At 47.3% G+C, this 20,067-nt stretch overlaps 2 protein-coding genes across 5 annotated transcripts in view; one reads left to right on the top strand and one right to left on the bottom strand.

Annotated features, from left to right (window-relative positions):
• Nucleotides 1–10,234, top strand: part of LOC119437078 (uncharacterized) — a 26,695-nt gene extending 16,461 nt beyond the window's left edge. For 2 of the 4 annotated variants that reach the window (XM_049660262.1, XM_037704157.2), the window contains 4 exons: nt 3,447–3,731; nt 7,768–7,802; nt 9,889–10,031; nt 10,122–10,196. In XM_049660262.1, the coding sequence (XP_049516219.1) occupies nt 3,447–3,731; nt 7,768–7,802; nt 9,889–10,031; nt 10,122–10,196 (538 nt within the window). Of the gene's footprint in view, nt 1–3,446; nt 3,732–7,767; nt 7,803–9,888; nt 10,032–10,121 lie in introns of all 4 variants that reach the window. The other 2 variants (XM_037704158.2, XM_037704156.2) reach the window with 2 other exon arrangements.
• Nucleotides 10,235–11,364: 1,130 nt separating this feature from the next.
• LOC119437075 (carnitine O-acetyltransferase-like) overlaps nt 11,365–20,067 on the bottom strand; it is a 75,708-nt gene continuing 67,005 nt past the window's right edge. Inside the window, exon 14 of the mRNA XM_037704146.2 lies at nt 11,365–11,991. Coding sequence (XP_037560074.1) covers nt 11,776–11,991 — 216 coding nt within the window. The 3' untranslated portion in view covers nt 11,365–11,775. The remainder of the gene's footprint in view (nt 11,992–20,067) is intronic.

Below are 20,067 nucleotides of genomic sequence, written 5' to 3'. Positions count from 1 at the left end.
TGTATTTTAGTCAAAGCTGATGATTTACGACGGATGCGAAGTGTAACCGCTTAACGTAGGTTAAAAGCGAGTAATCAGCCACTCTACGACTACGGTGAGCAGCAGAAACGGACAAATAAGCATTGAGTTGACGAAGACAATGCTGGATTCACTGAATTGAATTAGAAAACGCTTGCGTTTAAGAAGAGTAAGACTCTTATAATCGTGAACCAGCTAGCCCAGCTTCAACTTCTTGTACAGTAGTCAGTAAGCAACAGCATTCGAGTGCGTATGAACATGGTGCTGGTCCGCTACTTTGTGGAAAGGTTTATTGAGAGCTATATCCTGGGTCGGACAGGCAACCGGCTTGCGCTCATACGAATTATCACAGGGTGTGAGAAGCCAAAGAATTATGTAAACGCCCCGCAATTTGAGCACATCCGCACGACTTCTTCTTTATTCTGGGGTTTTACGTGCCAAAACCAGTTCTGATTATGAGGCACGCCATAGTGGAGGGCTCCGGATCCATTTTGACCACCTGGGGTTCTTTAACGTGCACTACAACGCAAGCACACGGGCGTTTTTGCATTTCCGTCTCCATCGAAATGCGGCCGCCGCGGCCATCCGCACGACTTGCCGTTCAACATGTAGAAACCTTCACGAATGACAGCGACTTTGCCGACGTATATACATGATGAAACGCCAAGCGTTCGAGGCAACGGCAACTAAGCTACCGGACGTTTAACGAGAAGCACGTTGCCGATCGAGAATTGGGAGGTTGGCCGAAGCACCTCGGACGATACACACACTGAGCTTTCCGGAGGCGGTACACGCGTTCTGGCAGGAAAACGACAAAGGCTATTTGTGTGCAATATTACCAGCCACGAGCCATCCATTAGAACGAGGCGGTGGCGTGTGCGGCTGAGCCTTGCAGCGTGCTGCCTTGTCTCATCCCAAAAGTTGCTGGCGGCAATAAGTCTGGAGACATGGCGACGAAGTCTTCCATGAATGCCCACCAAAGGTTACATGCGAGAACAAAATTGAACAGCCGAGGCGCCAATCTCCGTTCAAAATACTGTGTCATCGAAGACTGAGCACGCAAGCACCTCAATCGCTGCGAATATTGTAAAATAAGTACCAAATTTAAGTGCTCTGAAACGCCATTTTGTATCATCGTAGCTTCACAGCAGGCAGGCATTGAAAACTCAACTTGCACGTCTTCGTGATTATAGTATACAAAGATAGCTTATTTGTTGCGGCACAGATATAACCTTGTTGCGGCAATTAAGTTCCCCGAATAATAAATAGAATAGGATCAACTGTTTATGTTGTTTCTCTTCAACAGGCTTTATTGAATCTACTTAGTGATTGGAGGTAATTTTGTGCCCGTTCATTTACACAGGAAGATCGGACTTTGCCTGGAGGGACAGCTGGCTTGCAAAGCCGCGCCGTCCCTCAAATGTTCCCTGCAAGGCTGTTTCGCTACGTTATTATACTCTAAGAGGGATAGTATCTCTTACTCTACTAGCTGGCAAAACAAGTAGTCGTTTGAATTCCTGTAGTGGTTTGAAAACGTATCCTCCGAGAATAAAACGAATACACACGAAGAAGGAATGCAGCAAACAACAAAAAAATAGCTACGGAAGCAGGCAATTTTTTCTACATGGTGACATTTTACGCGAGTATTTTTCAAACATGCGTTTGCGCGATTTTGCAGTGGACCGTCTCAAAAATTCTGTCGATGCATGATTGCTCAGTAATAAAAATAAGATTACATGGCATATAAAGATCAGCAATCATTCAACCCGACAACTTCGCTAAGCTTTTTTTCGCGATAAGGGGCGCGCATGCGATAAAATAGTGAAATCAGTAGCTACATGTCACAAAAAGAGCGCGTAATGAAAGCGCGCGCCGCGTGTCACGCAACCAGGGAAAGAAACAAGCCGGGCCCGCGGCAGCTTCAACAGAAGAGGGAGAGCGCATACGCCTCAAACAGCCGACGCGACCAACGGAGTCTAGACGTCTAGAAGCATAGACGAGGCGACGGGAACCATGAGAGAGAGCGCGCGGGCGCCGAGTCGAGAGAGAAAGATTACTACAGCGTGAGCGTGCGCAGGATGACTCACGTACAACTCCCCCCTCGACGACGCTCCGACGGCGGCGGTCGAAGGTGCAATAATTGACTAGAAGATTCCCAGGCTTTGGCCATGCTACGAGATCACCACTCCAATAGGAAGGTTCGAGAACGCCCGTGGACGCTATAAAAGCCCCGTGCGGGAATCGGAAGGGATCAGACCGCTCCGGTGAAGAGATGCAACGTGGAGACTGACCTTCTGCGGAAGAAGGGGATTCCCCGACGGGCTAGTCGACGAGTTCATCTAGCGTCTGCATTTCCGGAAGCAATTCCTTCTTCGAGATTTGCCCGAGATATGCCGAGAACGTCTGACTTAAGACCAGCAGGGGTGAATACGATTGGACACTTACTGTTCCTATTCATTTTGTACTTTACATGCTGGACTCTTAGTGCTTGTCGTTCATTATATTCCTGTTTTGTGAATACCCATCTGAATTGTATTGTGTTGTCTAGCGTAAGTGTGCACGTGTGTGTGTAACTGCCTTGTGTGAATAATATATTTTGTTGTTTTGGCAACCCTGGGCTCTGACTCGGTCTTTGGACAGCAACCGGCGTTTGCTGGCGCACCAGAGCTAAGGCCCATTACTAATTATCCTTGCTTTCGTGGGATTATTTTCGCAAGCTGATAAATCGGCTTTGGAATTTGGTCCGGCGTCTGCGCCTCGTTCACGGGGTCTGTTACATAACTGCATCGCCGGTGACGCCGTTTAGACGCTATGTTCGAAAAGGCAAGCTGGGCTGTATTGATTTGACAATAAGCAATCCTCCCTGCTCTAACACTTTAGACTTCTAGGCCTGGCTGACAACTAGACCTACCTATTTTCCGCGGTCCCAGACTGTATTTTCGCGTTAAAGCTAATTTTCCAATCAAGTAAAATGCAGAGATCGCTTTGCGAGCAATTCCTCTTGAACTTCAGTCCCATCATAGAATCTGTTGAATTTCAGCGCAGACGTCAAAGTGCACCGGCGTACTACTTCTGCATTTAAAGAAAACGTCGAAAACAAATAGATGCAGCAGGTGGTCAAACCATTCAACTTAACTTTTATCGTTTACTCTGATTCTTATACTTCAGTAAAAAAGAATGGCTTACTTGTTGTTTCACGAGGATCATAGTGTACAACTTTACGCTGACCCTTCTTCACCCATCCCCTTCACCAGCACCCCAGGTACGTGTGTCGCATTAATAAAAAAAAAAAAAAAAAAAACTCAATCTAACGCTTTGAGCAACGCGGACCCAATCAGTGGAACTTCTCGCACCCGCTTCACGTGCCATTGTTCCATTGACATCTCGCTCCGATGACATCTCGCCGCATGGTGCTCTCCCCACTGCAGGTTTACCTTCAAACGCTGCTCGGGGTCGTGCAGCGCAAATCTTTCCCGGCCTGGGCCCTCGCACACTGACGGCGACCAGTCGCGCGCCAACCAACCCGGTGGCTCGCGCGTGGGGCGACCCACCGCCACCGCCGCCGACGCTTCTACGGGTTGCTCCACCGACGACTTCGACGACGACTGCGCCCTGGACAGCTTCATCAGCGATTCGTTTGACGAGAGCGTGTGGGCGGCAGCCGCTGACAATCGCCACCACCATCCTGGCGCTGGACTCGCCAAAAACGCTCGGTGGGCCCATTTAACAGTAGGTTATGAGGGACGCTGTAGTTGGACGAGCTCCAGATTAATTTTGATCACCTGAGATTCTTTGACGCGCTCATAAATCGAAGAACACGGGCGTTCCTGTATTTCGGCTCCCATCGAAATACAGCCACCGCGGCCGGGAATCGAACCGACGACCTTGTGCTCAGTAGCAAAACCCCATAGCTACTGAGCAATCACAGTAGGTTCGTGCAGTGTCACCCGTCTCTTAAAAAAATTCGCAGCTTCGTCCGAAGTCATATCTATTATAGTGAAAGTGCAATTTTTTTTTTTTTTTGGTCTGTTGATAGCGAAAAACGTATAGCGCCGAAATGACTGCATCACAGGAGCATGTAGCTACTGAGCACTGTTATTTCTTCTAGTATACCTCCGCCTCAAGGCATACCCACGTTGTGCTCCTTTCCTGGTCGCTCTTGCGTCACGTTTCCAGTTACTTGCAGCGAGCTCGAGGGCAATAGCCAGCCCAGTTCATTCGCAGTTAAAATTCGCCGTGACGCCTGAGCGGGAATGTCATCGAGCTTTTGACTGACCCAAATAAGGTAGTTCGGGCCCGACACAGTTCAGTGACACGAGCGCGTCTGCGTATGGGTGTGCACGCGTGCTCAGTGCATTCGTTCAATCACGGACACAAATATTGCGCGGCAACTTGCCTGGTATGTACGTATCTGCCTAATTTAATGCGCTAGAAATTATATGGACACTCCACGCGCATTTTTGCCGTCGTCGTCGCCGTGAGGTTCCATAAAGTCCAACGGCGATAAAATCGTGGCCGCGCGCCGTGTGTGCGAGTGAAAGCGTGCGAGGGTGAGCCGGCAACCGCAGCTTAATCTCCCGCACGCGATAGAGGAAGGCAGCCGGAAGCGCACGGTCTTCGTTCACGTGCGAGGCACGCGGAGGAGGCGACGGAGATGGGGAGGGGGGGGGGGGTACGTATTGCTCCCATGGCTGCTGCTCACGGAGTTATCTTGAAGGCGATCTGCGATGCGGACGAAGTGTGCTCCCCGGGGGGCGTCATCTTCAAAGCCATCTGCGATGGGGACGAAGTGCATTCACCGAGTGCCGGTAGCTTCGTATGCGCTGCGCTTTCGACGTTTACTTCGCGGTGAAGCGAGAGCCAGCGCGAAGGTCAATTTGCTCGCTGCCGCGCTTTCTCCCTCCAGCGTTTTCACGAGTTTCCGCGGTTATCGAGCGAGATGTGTTCATGCTTACCTGTGCGCGCGTGACACCGTGCTTGTTTATTTAGCTGGTAAGCGAACATTTACAACCTTATACGGCCGATAAAACTACTATCCTTACTTCGTATAGCTGTCTACTAATTTGCTATCGCAATCGATGCTTCGCCTTTGGGGCAAAACTGCGACTACTTCTTGTACATCGCGCTGAGCTGCGTCCGATGTAACGGCGAACGGCGAATAAAGGAAAAATTACATGATGAGCATTACATGAAGGCCTACGACACTCATTGCTGCCTCCGGTTAACCTCCCTGCCTTTCGCGTCTCGTTCCCTGTTCGTCCTGTGTTTGCCGCTCTGTATATCCAGTTATGTCACATCGAGAAGTCGAAGCATACTTTGCCTTTGTTCAACTTTGTAGTCAGAGTAAATGGGGGTCCTGGCTACTTCGTTCAAAAGTGTAGCTTTACGAGTCTCGGCCCATAACCTATATATATATATATATATATATATATATATATATATATCGTGTCACGTATTTATATAATTTTAATTAATGATATTTATCGAAGTTTAATTATGTAATCAGTCGAAATACAAAAAACTGTCCTACTTGCTCCAAGCGATGGCAAACATTACCTTTGCTCTGCCCACCTACGTGGCACTTGCATATTTTGTTTTTCTCTTGTTTTTTGCGTAAGTTACGTGCTACACACGGTTTATATGCGGGGTGATGATTTTATAACTTTTACGGAATTTTTAAAAATCACCTGTGTCAGCATAACTCTTATTTACAGGATGACACGAGTTGCGAGATATTTCCCACAACGCGGAACGAAACACATGGCGTTGCGGTTACTTGTGTGCTTAAATGCATAAAAAAAGTGTTTTGTTAAAAAAATGTCACAGTTTCGCCCTAAGGGCGAAGCAATGAATGCGATAGCAACACAGCAATGTCATACGATGTAAGGTGAGCGGCTTTGGTAGCAATATGAATTGTAGTAAACATGAGCTGATTAAGTAAGCAGGTGTGCTGCGGCGTAAGTAGACCGACATGAAGAGAGACTCGATGACCACGAGAAGGCGCGTGTGAAACGGTGGTGTTGGTGAGAAGCGCTTCCCGTGGGCAGCGCGCGTGCGAAGGGACACACCTGTAGCGCTGCACTGCCGATCCGGGCAGCATTACATGTGTAGCGTGCGTTGGAAAATGTGGCCCGACTATTACTAAATGAATGAACAAGCGTGGTGTGAGCGCGCACAAAGATGAATAGATCACACTGAATGACTGCAGACAACGACTGTCAAAACGCTGGCAGCAGCAGAGAGCCGTGTGGAGATAAGAGACGGTGCGGCGAGCGACGAGCGCGGTTGCTGGCAGAGGAAAAGTGCGCCCCCCCCCCCCCCCCTTCGCTCCCTCGGGCGCTGGCTTCCCGCTTCCTTGCTTGCGCGTGGGAGAGATAAGAGACCGTGCGGTCGAGCGACGAGCGCGGTTGTTGGCACAGTAGAAGTGCCCCCCCCCCCCCCCCCCCCCCGCTCCCTCCGGCGCTCGCTTCCCGCTTCGTTGCTTGCGCGTGGGAGATTGAGTGCGTTCGCTCTCCGTGATAGCGCGCGTCCCCGCACGCTTCCGCTCGGACATACGGCGCGCGGTGAAGATTTTATCTATACGGAACCTCACGGCGACGGCGACGGCAGAAATCCGGTTGAAGTGTCCATATAATTGCTATCGCAATAAAAAGTAAGTGGAACAAGTGCATTTTTACTGAGTTTGAGGGCGCACACCTTGTGTCATCCCGGCACACCTCGTGTCATCCGAGGCGACTCAATCTAGCGCGCGCGAGGGAGAAGGGGGGGGGGGGGGGCGGATGCGCGCTTCCGCGCTAGGCACGGCAGGGGAGGCGAGAAAGGGAGGCGTTTACTTCGGCGACGGCCGCCGTATCTTAAAAGCGATCTGCGATGTGGAAAAAGTGTGCGCCCGCGCGGGCTTATCTTCAAAGCGAACTTCGTCCAAGCACTCTTACTTGGAATGTCACCAGGTACTGGACGCGTGTCGTTTCGCACAAGCGCGAGGCGTCGGTACAGTGTAGCGTCGGAAACGAAGAGCGAGCGACACGATGGCGTCGTAGCGTCGTATAGTGTCACCTAGTGTCAGGTTAGTGAAGTGAAATCGCAGGGACTTACGCAGTAACTAAAGAGTGGCGCTGCCAGCGCGTTGGAAAAAAAACGTTTTTTTTTTCCTTCCTTCGGCAACATCAACAGGAAAAGCAAAGTGCCGGCTTGGGGCTAGGCCAGCTGCTCGGCGTGATCAGGTTTGAATGAAGGGAGGGAGAAAGGTGACGCCAGCGGCGGCAAGATCGCCGGGTCGAGGGATACAGGCCCGCCTCGCGCATGCTCGCACGCACACGTGCGCTCGCTCTCGCCTCGCAGTCGCCGTGAATTCGAGCGCGCCAACGCGACGGAATGCGAAGCGCGCGACGCCGCCGCTTCGCATTCCGTCGCGGCGGAGGAGGTGCTTCCGGTTGCTGCTCGCACAAAAATGACAAAATTTGGGGCGAAATCTTTAGGTTGTCGGCGGGGAAAATTCGTTATTTCGAGGGGGTCTCCCGCTGCCACTTCGTTACGTAGAGGTCTCAAATACATGTGCTTCTATGGAGTAACGGCGGGGAATAGAAAAACTTCCGTTATACCAAGGAATTCGTTATATGGAGGTTCGTTATAAGCAGGTTTAACTATATATATATATATATATATATATAAGTTATTCTCTCTCTCCCCTCGGTTCTTTCTTTCCTTTTTTTTCTTTACCATAACTAGCATATGTTCTTGCTATTTCAGCACATCTGAAGTCAGCAAGGCGACCAGTACCATAGGTAAGAAATTATGCTCGCGGTGAAACTGATCTCATGGTGTTCATGTTTGTAACGGATTTCCCCCCCCCCCCCCATAAAGTTGATGCCCGTGATGTTATGACAACCCGCTATTGGTAGCAACTTTCTAAAAAGCCAGGTTAGCGAACATTTTAACGTAAACAAGTTAAGCTACAATGCAGTCACGTCCACCGGAGCCAGACAATGGCGTGAATAACGATGAACACCGTGCTTAACAATTACATCTGCGACTGGCGCACACCCACACCATGCTCCCAAGTAAAATGCGCAGGATTGTCCCAGCGTTCTTTGCTTCTGCGTCAAATTATAATTGCCTGTGCCGGTCAAATGTTCAACAGCTATTCTGAAGAGCGATGACGCGAGAAAAGTCGGACTGCCGGCCGAATCTGTAAATGTGAAGCGTGTTGCTACGCGGCCTTTCACATTTCAAGAAAGCGCACAACCTTTTGCTTTGGTAGTAATTCTCTGCCGAATAGAATGCGTACTGTTTAACAGCTAATAAAAAGCAGAGTCAGAACATTTGTTGACCGTTTTCTGCAGCACCGCCGCGTCCAAAAGCTGGTCTGAAGCTGAATTTTGCATGTTGCAGCTTTTAAATAGCCGAGACTACTACTAGAGACAATACAAAGAAGAGCTCAATGATGTAACATTGTAAAGCCGGTGCCTCGAAAATTTGCCTAAAGATTAAAGTAACCTTGTGGCTGTAGAAATCCGAGTCAAAATTACGCTCATGTATGCTCATACCGAGGAAAGTGGAAAACTTGGAAAATGCGTGTGACAAGCTCACACAACATTTGTGGGATACATATGGACCTCATTTAGCCAGAAGCTAGGAACAGCAGAGACTGAAAAGCGGCGCATTGTACCTAGATCAGCGACTCCTTCCGAGACTTTGCTGTTGCCGATTTCACCCCCCTTCAGGAACAGGTCTGAATAAACTTGCTCGAAGCTATGCACTGCCGCAAAAAGGGCGTCACCATCACAATTGTTTCTTTGTATGCACACTTTGCAATCTTGTGCCACCGCATCCTTCGACGACTTTCCCAAACAGAATCTATTTTTCGTAAAAAACTTGATAAAACATTAGTAAAATCTTAGAACGAGGCCAAATTCGTACACTGGACGCAAAATTCAGGATTGGCATCTATGGAGTGTTTCAAGATTTATACGAGACGTTTTAAATACAATATTATAATCGATGCTTTTGAACTTAGTGCACTAGTCTTAGCGTGCACATATGTGCATACAGCGCCTGAAGGGAGTAGCTGAAGCCAGGTGACATATGAACGACTTGAGCTTGTTCAAGTACTATTTTGGGTTCCGCTGAGGAGGCTTCGGTTTATAGTGAACATCTGAAGTTCTCAAACGTACGCCCACATCTAGGTACTACATGTACGGGCATGCTTGCGAACCACAAATCGTTCCTGCGACCTCGTGCTCGGCTGCTGTAGAGGCCCAGCGACGTCCAGTGAGGGTCGAGCACTGTTTCGTTGTTACCACTAAGGTCGGCTCTTTTTCTAGCTGTTCTGGCGTCTAGGCGCGAAGATATTTTTCACCAGTTTTACTCCTAACCGCTGCGGTGGCCTTGTGATGGCATTCTGCTGCTGAGCAGAAGGCCTCAGGTTCAAGTCTTGGCCGCAGCGGCCGCATTTCGATGGGGGCGTAATATAAAAATACTCGAGTGCTTATATCCAGGCACACGTTAAAGCCCAGGTTGTCAACATTAATCCGGAGCCCTCCTCTGCGGTGTCACTATATATAGCAGACTGCTTCACGAATAAATCAATTTTACCCCACTCAGATTCCCTCCCTCGTGAATACTCCTTAGCTCTTGAAATTTTGCCACGCACTCCAGGACAGCGCTTTAGTCAAATCTTATTTAAGGAGCTGGACCACGTATGCGCGGAAATACGTACGTGTTCCCGCATTTGAGAATACATACTTTGTTTTCAAGCTCTGCTGGTGACAATAGTATAAGCATTCCCCCAAGCCTCAATACAGCTCCGGCTCTTGCTCTAACAGCTGCACAGCTAAACGTTGAATTGAGCAAGGGGTCACTATGACGCAGACTCGACTTGCGCAGAGACCGAAAGGGAGCGACGCGTCCAGTTGCGTCGCGGAGCGTCTGCGTACCGCGGCGAGGACTCCCTGGCCAGCCTGACCAACCTCGAGCTGATCGCCAGGCAATGGAGGACGTCCGCGATGCTCCGGGTACGGTGCTTCCTCAACATATCCTGCACGTGACTCGATATGGCTGGGAACGGCTCATGATTCTTCTCCTTTTCTGGCACGCGCGTGCAGAGGATTTGGAGAAGTTCTGAAAGAGCTTCGTCCAGAAAGCAGATTCGCCCGGACCAGCCCATGGCAAGAGACTAGCAGCTGTTGTTGGAATAAACTGTTTGCTTAGAAACATTTTTCTTTGCCGGCTCATCCTGAAAGTACATGCCACTCAAGGCAAGAAATAATTGTGCAAAAGAGCTTCCTTGGACCTGGAATGCAAGGAAATGCGGCCATCTTCACTGTAAAAAAGGCTAATTGATGGAGTTGCTGGGAGTGTGAGCTGACAATGTAGGTATCTGAGTCTTTTTTTAATTTTTTTTTTTCAGGAGCGTGCAAACCGAGAGATGTCGGCACACATGTGACCATTTCTGCTTTTTGATCCACCTAATTTGTGTATCCGCCTGAGCATAATGAGTGGAGTTAAAACAGTCTTTGGGAAGCACAGTGTACCCTGCGAAGTTTATGCAGCGGCAGGCATGTGGCATGTTTTCTAAACATCCTGGAGGAAGATCAGGATCTGTCCCATTTTTAGAGAACGTATGAGTGGCAGTCTTTCTTTCACAGTGCACTGTGTAGCCAGTTTCACAATATCCAAATTATTTTAGAGAATCTACTAGACTTTTCTGGCTCTCAAAACCGTGGCTTACCATTGATGTCCATACAATTACCCTTGAGAGGGATCACCCCAGCAAAATATAACTCATTATTGTGCATGACATGCACATAATTCTGTTAAACAAGTTCCTCCTTCACCTTCAACAATACTCGCAATGTCGAAGGGCCGTGACGCTCAATTTTCATTATGGCCACAAATTTTGCAGTGAAGGCACTTGAGGTTCGTACAGTTCAGAGAGCTAGTGCTGTTATCTTCCCTCGCCACAACAAATTGTTTGCATTGAGAACTCTTCATTACAAGCAGTGATAAGGTGCCCCAAGGCTATATTTTATAACAATAAAATTTCTATTCTTTTTACCCTTTGTAATTGGCTCTTGGGAAGCTCCACTGTCATCTGTGATTGGCCACTCTGACTGATAGTAAAAAATGAAATGAATGGTTACAAAGTGCAGCCTCAATACCAGAATAATGAAGATTAAATTGTCCTTGTCCTTTAGTGCATACTGGCACCTTTAGTCACCAGTGTTCAACCCTACTTATCTAGTCTTCAGGTATTCATGCTTAACACAAATACAGTAGTGTCGCCCACTTTGTGACCTCTGCAGAAGTGGCAAGGTAGATATGATGCCAAATAGAGTACACAATGGATGAATGTTATTTCAGTTTTTATTCATGAAATAGTAAAGAGTTCAGGTAAAAAAAGTTTACCCATTTTTAGACTTGTCACTACATTGTAAAGCACCATTTTTTGACCAAGGCGTTGACTTCATGGCATAAACCACTCAAACCTTCTCTGGCCACTGTTAAGTAGAACCCAGGTACATGGTATTATAGTATTTTCAGATCAACGTAACCAGTGTAAAATCTGCTTAATGTCTCTTGTGACACGCATAAACTAGCAACAGCTATTTTTACAATTTGATTAAAGCTATAAAAAACATATTCACTGCATCAATACTTCGTTAGAATGCACTTCTCTGCAGACTTAACCCCTGAGAAAGCACCAACAATTTGCTCTTCAGAGCTGCGCAATAGCATACTCATGCATAACTATCCTTGCTACAACTTTGATGGCTGTGCAAGCCTGAGACAATCATGCATCTGGGTCAAGCTCTCCTCAAGGGCATCCCTGAACTTTGCAGTGGATGTGGTGGCACAGCTATTGAAGGATGACAGGCCAAATGTGATGGTGTGTGCTTGTGGGTTATAACAGCAGCCATAGCCATCCTTGACAAGTGGGCCGTAAAACATCACTGCATCGCACTGCGTTGCGACCTGCAAATCCAAGGTTCATGTTAAGTAATGCTAAACACCTAGACTCCACATAAAAGGAAACATCTTTCGCATATGCAGAGTGTTACATCAAATGAAGGATTATTACATTGTGTGTTTCTGCAATGACTGTCTCGGAATATTAAAAATGGGAGATTCAACATATAAGGGCAATTTCTGCCAACCAAGCTTCTCAACAACAGTGAAAATAAAAATATTCACAATTGCCCATACAACTATGTATTGAGAACTCGCTAATTAAGCTTAACATTTGGTTAATGATCACCAGTTTCGAGAAATAACTCAAAATGTGCCGTGAAATACACTGCTGTTCCAGTTGAGTTTTTTGTACTGAATTCTTCCACAGTGCAGAAACATTACCTAGCACAGCAGTGACACTGCAAATTTTGCGTGCTTATTTCTTGAAACTGGTCCAAGGCGCAGAGTTTTTAGCAGAGGAGTATTCTTAGACAACGCCTCCTATAATACAATGCCTGGAACGTCGTTTTTCCCATAGAGAGCTCCCTGCCGCGTGTTGTGACCTGGCGCCGTGCAAGAGCGCTCACCTCCGTACCGCCTGGTCGCATGACACCATTGGTCTAGCCAATGGCGTAGCCGGGAGCAGCCGGCAGCGCGCTGTCTGCTGGCAGAGAGCGCGAGCTCCCACCGGCGTTGTCATGAGCCAATAAAGGAAGAAAGAAAGAAGAAGATAAAAAGAGAACAAGAAGACACGAGGAGTCGGTGGCAGAAATAAAGAAGAAAGAAGTTAGAAAATGAGAGCGTCCGAATAAGCTTACAATATGAAAGCAGAAGAAGCGCAAAAGTGCACGCGCCGCTACGTGGCCAACGGGAGAAGAGAAACGTAGCCGAAGAGAGCAGCCCAGCTACGCTCTGGGACGACGAGGGGCAGAAGGAGTTGGAGGCTGGATAGGATGGGAGGGTCGCGGAGACGGCGGCAACCCAATGGAAGCTGCTCTTCAGCTGCCGCGGCCATGACCCGCGAGCTGAGTGGACGACGTCCCACCGGAAGCCACAGCTGCAGGCTGACGGCGCCGCTTCCCGGATTCCCTGCGGCTACGATCCGCAGGCTAGCGGAGTTGACCGGGCGATCCAGGCGCCTCAGTCACCCCACCGTCCTGACCCCCTGAATAAGCCAAACGGAGACCGAACGTCGGACACAGCGACGTTGAGTCTACGACGCATTGGCGGGCCCAACGACGTGTCGTCGGAAGCCGCGACGACGAGGTGACGTGGCCACGTCAAGGGACGCAATGTAAATATCTTGTACATCAATTCAAGATAGCTGAGAACTTTGGGGAACTTCTAGAATTAGCTCGTGCTGTAAATTGTTTGTTTCGTGATGTTGTCCTTGCCGTTTGTTTTTACGATTATAAATGTTTGTCTTAAACGCACGACTTGTCCCTGTCTGTCTTTAGCCTACCAAAATTCGTGACAATTTGGCGAGCTCGCCAGGATATTCCATTTCCGGTCCTGTCACAGATTTTGGTAGTCTGGAGATGGATTGGGACAGCATATTAGCTACTGTTCGCGAAAGAAAGCTTAGCAAGGAGCAGGGCCTCAAACTAATTGAGGATGAAATGAACCGTGCCCATGCCGCTCGATCTTTAGAACTTGCGAAACTTCTGCAAGCATGCGAGAAGAAAAAAAAGTTTGAAGAGAAAGAGATAAAGAGGCCAGAAGCAGTCAACCTAATACATAGCAGTCGTAGCATACCTGAAGAGAAGCCTTGCACAAGTGAACTGCTGCGACAGAATAGTTACCACTATAAGGCTATTGATGACTGTGCCGCGGAGTCCTATAGTACTGGAGAGCAAGGGGTACAACACCCGAATGATGAGCGTGTTTTCGGTAGTGCAGTGTACGTGCCAGAGGGTTGTGCTCATGAGGGCAAACGGTCCGCAGAAACGACGATCCAGGGGGACACTGATGAGAGGGGGAATAACGCATCATTGCAAATTGTGTGTGTTGAGAGCAAAGCAATTCAAGATGTCATGCAGGAAGGAAGAGTACTCCACCACGGCAAGGCTCTTGAAGAGATGGGGACTTTCGACTGCAGAAACCCCTGTGAACACAAGCTAGTGACCTGCAAGCAAGACGTTTTTGATCCAGAAGACCACAGGTGCACAAGTTTTACGAGTGGCAAGAAAGAAGTGTGCATTAAGCAAACGATGACCGCAGACAGAGGGATAGAGCAAGTAGAGAGAACAGACAAAGAGAAAAGAAAGAAGCATAATAGAACAGATTGAAGAAATGCTTCGAGGAAAAGAAAAAGAGAAAATGGCCACCCAAAAGGAAGAACCGAAGAAAGCACCGATGGGCGACGCTTTATGGTGGTGTTCATTGCAAAGCCACTATGAGAGCAGGATTTACATTTAGGATGAACAGTCGTAGAACATCTCAATATGACGACTACAAAGAATGTCACAAAGGTCCAGAGCAAGAGCGACGAGTACTTAAATGCAGATTGCAAGCATGTCCCCATGACAAGAAAAAGGTGTTGAAGAGTCACTTTTTCAAGTTCGAGTTCAAGGACAAAGCCAGCAGCCACACTAATCGCTCAAGAAGGCGTGCATCACAGACGGAAGATGAGACTGCTGAGAGTGAGATTGCGCACAAACAAGCATGCGTTCAGGAAGCTTTGTACATCAATTAAAAAGGAAGCGAAACTTGAACTCCACAGGTGACTTTCAAAGCCAGGCAGGAACCATGCAGGCGCAGGAAAGAGAAGAATTAAGAAGGGAAGTAGGCACCATAGGAAGTCTCAACAGCGACGCAAGAGAAAGTCACCACAACAACACTGATTATGTCAAATGGAATTCTATTAGGGAGAGGAAACGAGTTCTTGTGAGGTTCGGATAGATTGTTAAACTGATTGCAAACACTACTGCTGTTTAATATTTAATATAGATTATCTGGGAAGAATTAGAGGGTTACTTGCATTTAGGTTCGGATGCATGTTACCAGGGTATTTGTTGGGTAAAATGTAAGAAATAGCTGCATTAGGAATTAAGGAGATTGTTATGACGGCATGCATAAATATGGATAGAACAGTGCTCCTAAAGGGACTCATATGATGACAGCATTGTGATAGATGAAATCATAAGAACGTACTTCAGGTAATGGTGTGTGAAAATGCACATTTTTTCCATAAGAGACTTAAGTGGCGAAAACCACGGAAAGCATTTTGCCCTGTTGCAGATTATATATTGGCGGAGTGGTTGAGTATAGTCGTGTGAAGGTTTAACGCTAACTGTGAGCAGTGTTGTAGGAGCAGTGTTTAGGGATGTAGTAGGTTTAGTAATGTTGGTTAAGTAGTGTAAGTGTTGGTGTGAAGCAGTGGGCCACTGTGTGCTACATAGACAAGTGGTATAGCAGTGTTGTGATATAGCAGTGCGTGACAATGATGACGTTTTGGTGCTGAATAGTGAACTCTATGATGTGTGCAGTGAAGTGAATATGTGAAGTGAAGTGAGGTGTGGGGAGTGTACACAATGCATGGTGTAAATGACTAAAATGGTGAAAGCCATCAAGTGTTAGTGCTGGAACAACGTATGAAGACGACGATACAAGGAGGAAGAAACAGTTTTTCAAATGGAAAAACTCTTGAAGGTGGGCATAATATGTCATGAGCCAATAAAGGAAGAAAAAGCAGAAGATAAAAAGAGAACAAGAAGACACGAGGAGTCGGTGGCAGAAATAAAGAAGAAAGAAGTTAGAAAATAAGAGCGTCCGAATAAGCTTACAATATGAAAGCAGAATAAGCGCAAAAGTGCACGCGCCGCTACGTGGCCAACGGGAGAAGAGACACGTAGCCGAAGACAGCAGCCCAGCTACGCTCTGGGACGAGGGGCAGAAGGAGTTGGAGGCCGGACAGGACGGGTGGATCGCGGAGATGGCGGCAACCCAATGGAAGCTGTTCTTCAGCTGCCGCGGCCACGACCTGCGAGCTGAGTGGATGATGTCCCACTAGAAGCCGCAGCTGCAGGCTGATGGCGCCGCTTCCCGGATTCCCTGCACCTACGATCCGCAGGCTAGCAGAGTTGACCGGGCGATCCAGGCGCCTCGGTCACCCCACCGTCCTGAACCCCTGACCAGGCCAAACGGGGACCGAACGTCGGACACAGTGACGTCGAGTCTACGACGCATTGGCGGGCCCAACGACGTGTCGTCGGAAGCCGCGACGACGAGGTGACGTGGGCACGTCGAGGGACGCAATGTAAATATTTTGGACATCAAGATAGCTGAGGACTTTGAGGAACTTCTAGAATTAGCTTGTGCTATAAATTGTTTGTTTTGTGATGTTGTCCTTGCCGTTTGTTTTTACGATTATAAATGTTTGTCTTAAACATACGACTTGTCCCTGTCTGTCTTTAGTCTACCGAAATTCGTGACAGGCGTCCCTGGAAAAAAAAATGCCAGTGTAGGTTTCAGCGCCGCCGATGCCGCGCGGAAATTTGCAGCTCTGCAGCAAATTTTTGTACTTAAACAAACTGACCAGCGACAAAAAGCCCTATAAGGTGACTCGCATGATCACATAACAGCGATAAACAAACCACTTGAGTGTCGTCGTCTGCATATGGCAGCGGTGACAACGTGCTGTCGGCAAGGCGTCGTCTGCTCGCGACAAGCCAGCCGCTCGGCTCCCGGCGGCCGCGCGCCGGCATGTTTACAAGGATCGCCCGTCAGAGGCGCTCGCCTCCGTACCAGTGGGGGAGAGAAAAATCCGAGGGTAGGGCAGCGAGTTCGCGGCTCATGTTCCAGGCATAGTCTTTATAGGAGGCGTTGGCTCAGAGTACTGGCGGGCTTCGATCTTGTAATTACAGCATGCCCCCCGAAAGCCATTATTTCAATGCTAATTGTAGTGAAAATACATATCCATACTGAAATTACCACGCATATTGATGTGGCCCCTGCTGCTGTGAAGCTTGGACAGTAAGAATGAATTTGTTGAATCCCTCCCTCTTTTTTCCTTTTTTTTTAACACGCATAACCTGAGACAGCCACCACAGAAACACACAGTATAGGCTATAGGAGAATAAAGACACATTAATTTCTACCTATATATATATATATATACATATATATATCTTCTTGACCAGAGCTCTTGTTGTCATTCAGTGGCGGCAGAATTTCGTACTAAAATTGCTAAAGCATACCTGCAAAACTGAGAACTCCACAGTTCATGATATCCCGCAGACACGGCCGAGGAGGAGAGAGAGGGAGGGCGGAGATAGCACGCATTTTTTAGAGGCTTAATTGCCCTGAGCACATGCCTTTTGTGGGACACATATGCACTTAATTAATGATAATTTACCTTTTAAGACAGCACACAAGCAGCAATAAATTTGGAACAGCTGAGACTGACAAGCAACACATAGCTTTTAGATAACAGACTTTTCGTCAACATTGCTGTTGCCGTTTTCGCCTGCTTCAGGAACATATCTGTATAAACTTGAAGTAAGTACCCCTGTTGCATCCTTTCCCCATCACAAGACTTCCAATGGAAGGGTTGGCAATCAGTGAGCGAAACTTTTTCGCAAACAGAATTTATTTTTCAAAGCTGAATGCAACATTTGTAAAATCGTAGAATGAGCCCAAATTCATAAAGTTTATTCAACTTTAGGGCGATTTGGCAGGTATGTGAAAGGAAAATCTGGTGCTGCAGTCCTTCAACCACCATGGGAATCATGAGTAGTACAGATGTCAACACACTTGTTTAGAACACACTACTGAGGGCCAAATGAGCTACCAAAGCTCAAGCCGACCACCAGGTCGAGAGAAATCAAAGGAAACTGCAAATGTAGTCATGCAAGCTTGCATACAGCCGATGTTGTGCCACCTGTTATGAGATATCGTCAGCGCAGTCCAGTGAATGTGGTTCGCGCGTTCTAGAGAAGTGTGTTCACTTTTGTACACTGGCTTTTCTATGGTTTGGTATGAATTTGATGGGGAAACCACATTTCAGCTTCTTTTAATGTTCTTTGTGGCACAATTACATTGTGCCCTGGCCTTGGAACATTGCTTTGGAGCTGTGAGGTGTGTAACATTCACAATGAAGTCACCTTATGTAATCTACACAGCATAAATTATTCTCAACACTTGTCACTATGTCTAGATGATATCGCAGCAGTAATGGGTAATTATTGTTGGCATATTAAAGAACTCCTTTTGCTACTATTATCATAAATACAGTCTCATGGTAAAAATTAGAGGCCAAATAAGATCATAAATTATTTAACAAGGTTGTTCAGAATCGGAAAAATGAAGTGCCAGACAAGTCCCTGTACATCCATTATTCCCACACTGTTTGAACGATGGTGCATGCAGGCACTAATATTATTCCCCTCTAGTGTTCTTAGTGTGAAACTCTACGGTTGCTAGGAGTCCTGTGGCACTCGAATGCTCTAGAACATTTTACTCTCGAGGCCTTGGAGTGCAGCATGCTTGATACAAACCCAACATCACAACCTAGAAACAATTTTTGTCATACATACTGGGCTTATAAGGAAGAACTCAATGTGCTAAATATGTACAATAATAAAGACCAGCTACAGGCACTGTTCGATCAATGCTAACCAGCATAGCTTATATGTATTACTGCAATGCATACTGGTGATCAGCCATGTTGCCAAATATTATCAGCTAGCTGGTGCTTAGCTATATTGCATGCTTTATGAAAGCATCACTTATGAAGCAACACAATTATTTGCATTTCAATATGAACTTAATGTCTATCAACTCAATCCATTCATCAAATTGTCGACTTTGCACAACAGCATCTTTACTTGTGTTAGACCTATTGAACTGACTGCAGTGCTATCTGCACAACTGTACATGAGATTTGGAGTGGCTGCATGGATTTGCAGTCAACAACCACTGAAAGGCATTCTCTAAACTTCTATACCCAACTTTTGCTATATGCTTCTGGGCTCTGTCTGCTGCAGCAAAGAATAAGATAGGTAGGGTACCTCAATGTTCAATAATATACAGTGAAAGCTCTTTAATTCGACCCCCGTTAATTCGGAAAATCGGTTAATTCGACCTGCACGCGTGGTCCCTACAATTATATACGGCAGTCTATGGAGCGGAACTCTCATTAATTCGGCAAAATTTTAGCGTGCATCGGTTTATTCGACCTAGCGTCGCAGCCTGCGAGCTCGCCCAGTCGATGCAAAGAGGGCAAAAAAGAAAAAAAAAAAACACTGCCAAGAGCAACGCTACTGTACAGCTGAAAAAAAAAGAAATGCCGCGTAGGCCAACCGCATGGTCATCGGCATCATCCGAAACGGGTAGATGTATAGGCTAGGTGGCGCAAGCTGCCGCCCGTACAAAGGGTTAAGCCACTAACCATCCATCCATCTGGAAAGCGAGGTCAGTGGCGGAGATATCCCTAGCAGTCGTGTTGCAGATATCACGTATTACAGTGCATGTTTCTGTGTATGGAAGCTGAGAAAAAGCATGACCTTACACTCCTCAGCGCTTTGAATATTCTGGCACATGAATAGGCCAAAACACCTACTGCTGTCATCGCAAATTGCTTCCGGCATAGTGGGTTTGTGCAACCGAACAGTTGCGCAGAGGAACTTCGAATCGAAACTGCTGATGCAACCGCAACCACAGAAGATGACATCTGTTTCGATGACGTCTTGCCTCCTGCCATGCTACTCGCTGATTACATATCCGTCGATAATGGTGTCGCTGTTGCCGGGCAGCTGACCGAGGAAGAAATAATTCGGGACGTGATAGGCGCCGACAACGACGATTCGTCGGAAGGTGACGATTGTGACCAACTGCCCCAACCACCGAAACGCACGGTAAAAGAAGCCGCAGAAGCCTTGTCCGTGCTAGAGGACTTTTGTGAGCAAATTCCGCATGGTGCGTGTGCCACTGAGCATCTGACAGCTGTTAGAGCTATTGTCGCCGCTCAAATTCGCCCGAAAAAACAGATGAAGATTACAAACTTCTTTGGCAAATAAAGGTACGTCATGCTGGGGAAAATTTTGCACTTTTGTTGTTCATTCGATCGACAATCGGATAATTTGACAATTTTTCGCGATC

Source organism: Dermacentor silvarum, chromosome 1 (genome assembly GCF_013339745.2).
Source record: "Dermacentor silvarum isolate Dsil-2018 chromosome 1, BIME_Dsil_1.4, whole genome shotgun sequence".
NCBI classification, from domain to species: Eukaryota; Metazoa; Arthropoda; class Arachnida; order Ixodida; family Ixodidae; genus Dermacentor; species Dermacentor silvarum.
This window is presented reverse-complemented; position numbering and strand designations above follow the sequence as displayed.